Source organism: Gobio gobio, assembly GCF_949357685.1.
Source record: "Gobio gobio genome assembly, chromosome: 20".
Classification (NCBI taxonomy): Eukaryota; Metazoa; Chordata; class Actinopteri; order Cypriniformes; family Gobionidae; genus Gobio; species Gobio gobio.
In genome coordinates, this window is record NC_137113.1 from 37,490,570 (window position 1) to 37,501,710 (window position 11,141).

An 11,141-nucleotide genomic window follows, 5' to 3' on the forward strand; every position below is an offset into this window, starting at 1 on the left:
GTCTGTGTGGATGCGTCTCATGTCAGCTAATCAAGGGACACTGACACACACACACACACACACACACTCGACGCATAGATAGACTCGCGTCAGTTTCCTGCTCACATCGAGTTCTCTTTTGCTCTTGAACAAACAATAACACAGAGGATTGTGAGTATTCTCATATTCGAGTCTTAAATTAGTTAAATAACGTCTTAAATGAACTTAAAGAGTTGTGAGGAAATGAGATGCGCGGGACCGCGCGTGAGATCCGCGGTTGTTCTTAAAGTGACAGGAGCACTGATGATGCCTGTCATTAATGTTCATCAAAGAACAACGGGAACAGAGAAAATTGTAGCTTTAATGATGATTCATCTATATTTCATTTATTATTTATGCGGAAGGTTTGATAACTATTACATTTCTGTATAACAGGGAAGGCCATGGGTAAATATAACATTTATTATTTTGGTGATTTAGGTAAAATGGTTTAAAAAAACACAGCAGAACCACAGCGCATCTGATATGACTGGTATAACGCTGGCGAAGTTAGGGACCGTCTGCAAAGTTACATACAACATTGAAACGTGTATAACGTTACCAAACTTCACTAGCATTTAAAGAGAATGACAGTCATAAAACTGACTGTAAAGTGTTCATCTAGGTGTCAGGTATGATGCACACATTTTGATATTTAATAAAATAAACTGTCAAATCATATGGAAATATGGATATGCATTATTTCACTTGGATACTGTTTGGGCTCTAACACAAAATATGCTAGATTTAAATGCATCATAGCTGAACACTGATGAGAATATTTCTTGAGAATATATTTACAGAGATAATATTAGAGATTATATTTACGACAAATTATTATTATTTATGCGTTATGCGTTGCTATTGACGACGGCCATTAAGTAAAGAAATCCCACAGAATCTAGCTTAAAAAAGTGCTTAGAGCTGCTTTAGTTATTTGTTGTTTGTTTAATTTCAAATATAAAACTTGTTGAAATGTTTTAAGTGTGTGCATCTGTTCTTTTTGAACACTTTCATCTTGTTTGAACAAAACCGTGATAATATTGATAACCGTGATAATTTGGGTCACTATAATCGTGATGTTAAATTTCCATACCGTTTCATCCCTACTTTAGTGTGAATAAGTAAAAAAGAACTACAAACACCTTGAATTAAATACTGGCCTTCTGGACTTACAAAATTTTGAGCAGGAAAATATAACTTTTATCTATTTTATCCTATGATATTAAAATTAATCTAAATTTAAATTACATCATGGGTGTGGCTTGTGGTGATAGTGGCACCAGTTGCTGCGGTAAATGTGGCACATTCGAGCGATTCTAAAATATTCTCCTGTTTAAATGCATATTGCCTGCCGTGCACAGTTAAGCTGATGCCACCGGCGTGGCGGTGCCACCGGCTTGGGCCCGTCATCGCTGCTCGCAGCTTTAATTTTTTTACTGTGATTCCCCGGAGGTTCAATATTTAGCGTGCTCCATGTCAACCTTTCTCACTTGTTGTGACAACTAACCTATGTCAATCATTCCCACACCATACACGGGTCAAAGTAGCCCGAGCATCTTTACGGAGTGACGTATTCACGCAATTTACCGTGAAAACCATCCCCTAGATCTTTTAATAGGCTCACCATATTGAATCAGAGTAAGACAAAAACACATTTTAGAAAAAGTATTGATGATGTATTGTCTTATTTAAAGGTGCACTGTGTAAATTTTAGCGGCATCTAGCGTGAGGTTGCGGAGTGCAACCGCCCACCACTCACCCCTCCCTTTCGAGGCATATAGAGAAGCTACGATGGTCGACACAGGACAAAGATGTCGTTGTCTGAGAGTAGCTAGTGCTCTGTAGAGCAGTTTGTCCGTTTAGGGCTACTGTAGAAACATGCCGGCACAAAATGGCGACTTCACTGTAAGGGGACCTGCGGTGTATGTAGATAGAAATGGCTCATTCTTAGTTAATAAAAACGTAACGGTTCATTATGTAAGGTCTTTATACATCATGAAACATGAAAACATAGTTATGTATATTATATTGCATTTCTATCAATAGATCCTCATAAATATTACACACAGCACCTTTAAATTTTGTTCATTATTAACAAAAAAGTTACATGGTGTACCTTTAAATTTGTACAAAACTACTGAATTCAAGTAGTATATATGGTACAATTTTATAAATAATTTCAAATCAAAACAATGTTTCATGTCCATTTATTCATTTGGTGAGTAGCCATGTCATAAGCAGGATAATGTACAGTCAGCTGGTCATTATAGCAAAATAAACCCCCTCAGGGTGATACAAGGATAATCTATTTAGTGTTGATGACTGTACATTATCGTACATTTTAATAAAATCTCCACTTGAAAAGGCCCTTTTGTTTCAATGAGTAATCCATTTGAAGTTGACCTATATGTTTATCATCAGTTGATCCACACTGGCATTGAAAAAGTCAAGAAGAAAAAAAATCTTAAAACCAGATGAATTGTCAGCCAGGCAGACAGACTTTACCAGCAAAAAGAAGTCCAACTATTGTGAAAAATATTGATAAAACAAAAAGTACATATGAGGACCCAACAACAGTATTATTGGGTAATTTGTAAGGTTGTCCTCCGACTTGATTGATGTAAAATCCAACTGGAAATATGAGGGCAGCCATGCAGAAGAGTATCACTATGAAAAGCAAACAAAATAACATAAGGTTATTAAAACCAGTCAACAGATTTGGATTATTCATGCATATCAAATGTCCCTTTAGGTAACCTACTTGCCATGAAAGCAATCCAGCGGGCATACTTTGTTGCCTCTCGCCGCCAGTGTGAGATCACAAGCAGGGCGCATGTGATAGAGAGCGAGATGATGCCCAAGATAATGAAGAACAGGGTAGTGACCCATTCTGGAGGAAGGCTTGGGGAGATACATACCCTGGTTCGACCATGGATGGTCTGGCATTGCTTGACTAGACCCACAGTAAGAGCTCCTACATGCAAAACACATGAAAATGTCATGACTGTAAAGAGTAAAACAAGTATTTGTTCAACACCACATAACTCAACTAGAACTACAATGACATAAGGGTGAGTGAATAATGTCATGTTCCATTAAAGGTGCTCTAAGTCCTGCAGAGTTTAGATCCAACCCTAATCAAACACACCTGAACAAGCTAATCAAGGTCTTCAGGATTACTAAAGCTACAGACAGTGTTTTTTTCAGGGTTGGAGCTAAACTCTGCAGGGCAGTGGCTCTATAGGATCAACATTCCCTGCCACTGGTTTAGGGCTACTGTAGAAAATGGAACTGCTAGAGGTCGACGATTGATCGGTTTTGCAGATTAACCAGCACAATAACCGATTTCTGGAACCATTTGTTATTTGATACCGCTGGAGTAGCTGAGAAGGCTCCGCTGTCATTATATAGTATGAGAGCAGCCTCTAGAGGCGAAATAAAAACTATCACTGACGCCTCGCGGAGATTAACAATGAACGATATAGTACACTACTTTACATGTTTTCATACAGTTCTAAAGAAATCAATTTGTTGACTAGATGCTGCATTAGTGGAGAACAGCAGTATGTTTGCCGTTGAGCAGTACCTCAAATGGTTAAAACTGTGACAAAAACACACGCAAGCCCAACCCAAATGTTTAATGTCACAACTGTTGCCATCTATTTGCATTAGTTTATATCCAGCTGGTTGATTTTATGCATTCGTTATGCAGCAAAAAGTGATTTATTAAAGGGTTAGTTTACCCAAAAATGAAAATTCTGTCATTAATTACTTACCCTCATGTCGTTCGACACCCGTAAGACCTCCGTTCATCTTCAGAACACAAATGAAGATATTTTAGTTGAAATCTGATGGCTCTGAAAGGCCTCCATTGGCACAATGCACGGTTCACTCTCAAGACCCTTAAAAAAGGTACTAAAGACGTCGTTACAAAGTCCATCTCACTACAGTGGTTCTAAAATAACTTTATGGAGTGACGAGAATAGTTTTTGTGCGCAAAAAACCCCTAAATAACGACTTATATAGTGATGACGATTTCAAAACACAGCATCATGAAGCTTCGAAGCGTTATGAATCACTGAGTCGATTCATGATTCGGATCGCGTGTCAAACCGCCAAACTGCTGAAATTTGCCGATCCAAACTGCTTCATGAGGCTTCATGAGGCCGTGTTTTGAAATCGTCATCACTATACAAGTCGTTATTTAGGGTTTTTTTGCGCACAAAAACTATTCTCGCCGATTCATAAAGTTATTGTAGAACCACTGTAGTGAGATGGACTTTGTAACAACGTCTTTAGTACCTTTTAAGGGTCTTGAGAGTGAACCGTGCATTGTGCCAATGGAGGCCTTTCAGAGCCATCAGATTTCAACTAAAATATCTTCATTTGTGTTCCGAAGATGAACGGAGGTCTTACGGGTGTCGAACGACATGAGGGTAAGTAATTAATGACAGAATTTTCATTTTTGGGTGAACTAACCCTTTTAAAGCTAGTATCATGAGAAAGCAAACTGTATTGTCATGCAGCCAACAGAAATATAAACAAATCATTGTTATACCTTGTTATTGTCACTGTAATACACATTTTGTTATTTTGATTAGATAATCATCAAGTGTTCTAAAATAGAGGCAAAAAAGTGTGAAAGTATACATATTATATACATATGTCTAATTTCAATGCTATTGCTTTCGTTAAAGCAGATAAATAATGCATTATTTCCTTCAGCTGAGTCACTTCAGTTGCGCACTGGCAGCCATGATGGTCATGGCTGAAAACTTAGTTATGTATATTTGCATTTCTGTCAATAGATACTCATAAATATTACACACTGCCCCTTTAAGTATTTTTCAAAAGGGCATAATGATGATATCAATATATTATATGTGGATTTCCTGTAACATGAACAAAGACGAGAAGAACTACGAGTAATAGGAGCTCCTCCTATAATATTTAGAATCCCACAGTAAATGGCGTCATTTAAATTGAGCTGAGGAAAGAAGGTGAATCAGTACTACAATCCATTTCCACAAATACACTAACAATTGATTCAAATATTTCTCAAATCATGCTGTTTTTGAAAGCCTTGCCTTTTGAATGACCAAGCCTATAAATGCAGTTGCTTATATTTATATGACCAAAGGTAAGTAATGTAAATCAATGAGATCTTTATAACAGTATAGTAGACTACTTACATAAAATACATACATGTTGTATCTCCCAATAACGTCTTAGAAAGATCATATTTAAATGCTTAGTTTTATGATCAAACCTCTGTAGTTATAATTGTGAGGGTCAAAAATATATGATGCAATGCAATTCAGTGATGCTTCAGAGCAGGGCCGTGCACAGACATTTTGAGGGGCATGTGCTGAAACTGAAAAAGGACACCCCCTCTGTTCACCCGCCCCTAACACCCTTATTATCAAACACACATGACATGCTTTATTTACATTTTTTGAAGATTTTCACTATTTTTATTGGGGGGAAAAAATGCCTTTTCGAATTTCTGTGTGATGGGAAAATGAAGTAGAGCAAGTTCGGCAAAACGCGGATTTGAACCGTGATCATTTTGCGTCAAAACTAAAACAAGCCATGCGCTTTACCCCTGCACTATCATGGATATCATTTACATGGTGTCTTCTGCAATTCTAACTGACCCAACCAGACCTTCTGTGAAAAAGACGGCCTATTTGCACTTAATGTAATGACAACATTACTGTAACCATGTTTTACTACACATGTGAAAACGAGAGAGTATAGAGATTCAAAAATTAGCGAATATGTGCATATATCAACAACGTAAATGAATTAAACATGCGACCATGATATCATTACATGTTAACAAATTAATTGTATTAGCAATCATAAATCAAAGAACAAATTTCTTAGAAATATATTTGACCTAGATGACGAGGATCACTCAGCCACTTTGTGTAAGTTCCAGTAGGAAACAGCGCGGGCGCTCTTGGCGGTCTATGGGCGCACCTTTGCTTATTTATGATTTTTCGGTGGCAAAAACAAATTAAATGTGGTTGTATTACTTATCAATATATTATTAACATTTTACAAAAGTCAAACTCAAATGCAGTTACCAAAACTATTGATTTATTGAAGCAGGAACAAAAAACTACCACCAAAAAAAGGGCACTTCGGAGTGTAAGGGCAAAAAGGGCATGTGCTCTGCACAGGTTGAGCCCTACCTGTGCACGTGCCTGCTTCAGAGATCAAATAAACATTCCTCAAAATCCTGATCTGTCATATTTGATCCTCGCATTTTAACATGATTTTTTTTCCCCTGAAAAATGATGTTTGGATAATCAAGCAAACCTAAGTTGTGTTCATCTAGAAATATTACTAACAATATAAAAATGTATATTTCATTACTTAATAAAAACCAGTAAAGATTTCACATCGGTCATTTTTACAATTATACTAAAAGGGATTTTACTTGCTAAAAAGTATAAATAAATCAGAAGACATGTAGCAGCTACTATGTAGCAAATTGTGTACAACATTTTTTTGTTGTTGTTGTTGATTAAGTTGGTAACTTAGTGGAAATAGAAATCTGTGCATCAAATATGATACAGTAGGTTTTATAGGGTTAAGCTGTATTTGAGCTAGATAAAAGACAAATGTAAAAATATAATGTCAGTAGGTCTGCTGGACACCAACTCTTCAAAAAATGTGAGCAATTGGATGAAAAACTACCAAATCCAGCTTGACCGTGGGAAACTCCATTTAAAGTCATTGCACAGGACATCCTGTTCTTTCCCTACACATCTTTCGAGTGAGGCCATAACAACAGTAATGATTTTCATCTCATGTTTACCCCCTTGTCTTTTTTAATAGTGCACACGTCTTCGGAATATATATATTTTACAATCTGTAAATTTTGTGTGAAATAAGTGTGTATGTCTCATTTGCTATCATTAAAGGGGCTATATGCAACTTTTTCCCCAAAATAAACGTAACAATAGCCTTTTTATTTTACCATTTATGACTCAAACATCTCCTGATGAGCATACTGACACCTTGTCCGCTCACAGTGGGTGCACCTATAAGCCTGTATCCTATTTTTCCTATTTTCTGGCGGGTCGTTTTTTCCCGCGCTGTCTGCGGATGTGACCGAGCAGAAAATAAGAGCAGTTCTGTTTTTTGGCCACAAGCGTCAGTCGCGAGTTTAAATTTCAGAAAAACGCATATAGCTCCTTTAAAGGTAGGGTAGGTAAGAATGATCTAAAACACTTTTGTCCAAATTTGTTTAAACTTTCTTTATATGTCAATACATAATTAAAATGTAAGTACTCTGAAAAAGAGAGTATAAAAATCGAGTGACTCTAGACTTTTTAATCGACAATAAACACTCATTATTTTCGTCCGGGATGAAACAAGTGATTGGCTTGGGCGACTGTCTCTCTCTCACTACCATGGCTACCACCCCTTTTTGCTACAGGATATGCCCACATGCGGGAACCCGTTTGATTTGAGGAGTTCAAGAGGCTGTATTTCTGCAGGTAATCTTTCATTTTGATTATAAATTTTTTTTGGTTTATGTTTTCATGAAGCATGTCTCACTAGCACACGTAGCTGCCTAATATAGCTAACATAACATTACTTAGCATAAAGTTACAATGTTATACACTTAGCGAGCCATTAGTAGAGATGATAAATACTCAATATACTTAGCTCAAGTTGATCGCTGTCGTGTTGAATTTCGCAAAATGTAACTTTAGATAACAAAATGCATGTGTAAAAGCTAGTACACCGCATCCAGGAACTTTTTTTAGAACTAAGTTAGCTTTAGCTACTACCCTCTGTCTAAACTCTTTTACCATGTTCACCGGGAACTTTACCTGCACGTTTATTTCCGCCTTTGGTTTGTTTTTATATTCTCTACCTATGTTTACTGATGTTTTTATCTTGAATCTGTGTGTGTCTTAGACACTGTGTTGTGTGTGTATTTTAAACTTTACCAGTATCATTATTCTAGCTTGATAGTGAGTACTAAAATACATCTTATTTGTTTATATTCATAATGATAAAGTTAGATTTTTTATTACATGTGATTCTGACATGATGTCACTACATGCACTCCGCTCCTTCTTCTCCGCTCGTCTCTGGTAAATAATGCGTCTTCCAGCTGAGCGGTCGGCGTAGCGCGTTCATGTGTTTTGGGGGGCGTGGCTTTGGAAAGAGCCCAGAAGGGAGAAGGTGGAGTGAATGGAAATAATGAGAGGTCTACAGACACTCAATTTTTATACTTTCTTTTTCAGAGTACTTACATTTTAATTATGTATTGATGTATAACGAAAGTTTAAACAAATTTGGAAAAAAAAAGTTTTTTAACCAATTCTTACCTACCCTACCTTTAAATTGTAAATGTATATATACATATATACAAAGTTTAACACGCACTACTTACCAAAAACAATTATATGCGATGAAAACATGATTTGAAAAGTTTTATTATGTGAGAAATAAAGGGCTGGAGTGATACATTGGTTGCCTGGGAGAACGGTCAATGATAGATAGATAGATAGATAGATAGATAGATAGAGAGAGAGAGAGAGAGAGAGAGAGAGAGAGAGAGAGAGAGAGAGAGAGAGAGAGAGAGAGAGAGAGAGAGAGAGAGAGAGAGAGAGAGAGAGAGAGAGAGAGAGAGAGAGAGAGAGAGAGAGAGAGAGAGAGAGAGAGAGAGAGAGAGAGAGAGAGAGAATGTTTTCAGCATTCAGTGAGCGTTGTACTTTTTGTTCTCCATCTTTCTGGGACAAAAAAAATCAAGTAACGTCTGGTGAACAGCTGTTTTGTGACACATATTCGTCTAGGAGAGTATCTTCATAATAATTTGTGAAATAAAATTGAAAAAAAAAAAGCTCTTCTTCAACAAACTAATGTCTGCAGACCCTGCTGGGGCCTATACTGTGTTAAAAGTCTGAAAGTTGGTAGAGATATTTTTGTCTTATTTGAGAGTTAAAGAGGAGTGGAAAACGTGAGGGTCCATTGTAGGATCATTTGCAGCAACAACATTCTATTAATATTATTCCCACGTTTGCATAACAGAGCAATTTTCCAACTAATTAACGGCTGGGTATCTCATCTCTGTGGAAGACAATTCCCAACAGACTTCATTAATACAGCAACAAACACTCTGAGTAATCAACAACACATTTCCTTTAAAAAGCATTTCTGCACATCTCACTAATGCAAAACATTTAATCACTGGCTTTTAACAGCTAAAAGCCAGATGCTTTATATATTTATTATTTATATGGTCAACCCATAAATGGTTGTGTTGAGAATGGGCAATGTCATTATCCTTTCTTGACCTGCAGTGTGCCCAACTACATCAGGGAACATGTGCTTGTTTAATGCATACATAAATATATTACAGCCAGATAAACTGTTTTATATTGATTAAATTGATGTGTGTGTGTGTGTGTGTGTGTGTGTGTGTGTGTGTGTGTGTGTGTGTGTGTGTTGCAGACAGACACAATGCTCTTCATGCTTATAAAAACATTGCACATGCAGATACACGTGTGCTCTACCTAAAGTTACCATGGTATTTGGCTGAACATGAAGTTTCTTACCCTCTTGGCCGCCTGTATTGATCCAATCTGGATTTGCAATACTTGCAATTGCAAAGATATCTGCTGCGAGAAAGAGACATCCTGAAATAATGGTGAGTTTATCCATTTTCATACTTCAGTCAGTGAACTACATGAGTTAAGGTCTGTTTGGGATTGTATGAGATAGATGCAACTTTCACTCCCTCTTTTCATAGGGAACCTCATGGAAATGCTCTCAGTTCATCACAGTAAGACAGCATCTGAATGTCAGTTGAGGGATTATGATGCAAACAGCAGTATGGCATTTAACACTGCACATCATCCCATTATGAAGTATCACCTCTCACGTACTCCAGTGCTCACTTCTAACCAACAGCCAGTACTTGAGCATCGCTGTGTGGAAAATCAGAAGTATTCCGATGTTACATCCGTGCTGGATCTTCCCTCTTGGTTTATGGATATCATTGAAAAAGGAAAAAGAGTCCCCAGCGCACGAGTGTGTTGTCGCATCAATATCGGATATTCTGGCAAATGTCGAGCTTTACCGACAACTGCAGATGTCCTTCTTGTCTTCTATTCTTCCGCGTTTCCGTTTAAACTAATATACCGTAAAACAGCGTCCGCGAAGCTTTCAAAACAAAACCCTGCTCGCGAGATGTTTTCCCTTTGTAAGGAATAACGGAGGGGGCAGGAGAACATGACGCAACACATGACGTCACCAGCCTGATTTTGACAGTTGTTGTGTGCTCTCGTTGGAATTGACTATGAACAAAATAGAAGTTTCTCGAATATATATCTCTGCATAATTACAAGCAACTGACCTGTCCTAAACTAAACACGGTACACTTTATTTTACAGTGTCCTTGTTACACGTGACATGTAGTTTCTATAGTAATTAGCTACTAATGCATAATTACATGCAGCTAACCCCAACCAAACCTTATCCCAAATCCTATAGTACTAAGTAAGTACATGTAGTTAATTAATATTACTCAGTACTTAAATGTATAATTGTCTTACACTAAAGGACATCTTAACCTCGTAAGAGACAGATTAAAAAAATTTTTTTTTTTAATTTAGTATTTTTTTCGTGTCATTACATTGTTTTAGAGCAAACTAATGGGGGAATTTTTTTGTTTTTAAAAAATGTATTTTAATCATATGTTACGCTATGTCCTCGTAAGTGGACACCAGGACTTAGTTGTTAAAAAAAAAAAAAATTACACGAAATGACATGTTGTTACAAACTTGCGAACTTGCGAAGGCGAACTTGGAACAGGAACTTTAATGACGGCCCTCACAGGGACCACTCAGAAACACCAGTATACGGGAACGTCGAGGGACAAACACTGAGGGGAAACAAGGGACTAAATACACAGAGGCAAACAAGGTAATTAACAAGACACAGCTGAACAGAATGAACTCATAATGACAATGATGAGGGAGTGGCGGGAAAACTGGAACAAAGGAACATGTCACATAACCAAAAACACAACTGACAGACTAGGGTGCTACTCAATTCTTATTTGTGCATCCTCGTTTCCTTAGCTTCCT

General features: G+C 37.2%; 1 protein-coding gene across 1 annotated transcript; it reads right to left on the reverse strand.

The window, feature by feature from the left end:
* Positions 1-1,992: 1,992 nt before the first annotated feature.
* mosmob (modulator of smoothened b) lies at positions 1,993-10,274 on the reverse strand. Its single transcript, XM_079845612.1, has 3 exons — positions 9,609-10,274; positions 2,783-2,995; positions 1,993-2,688 (listed from the first exon to the last, which is right to left on the reverse strand). The coding sequence occupies exons 1-3, from the start codon at positions 9,718-9,720 to the stop codon at positions 2,504-2,506; spliced, it is 510 nt and encodes a 169-aa protein (XP_079701738.1). The 5' UTR covers positions 9,721-10,274; the 3' UTR covers positions 1,993-2,503.
* Positions 10,275-11,141: the final 867 nt, after the last annotated feature.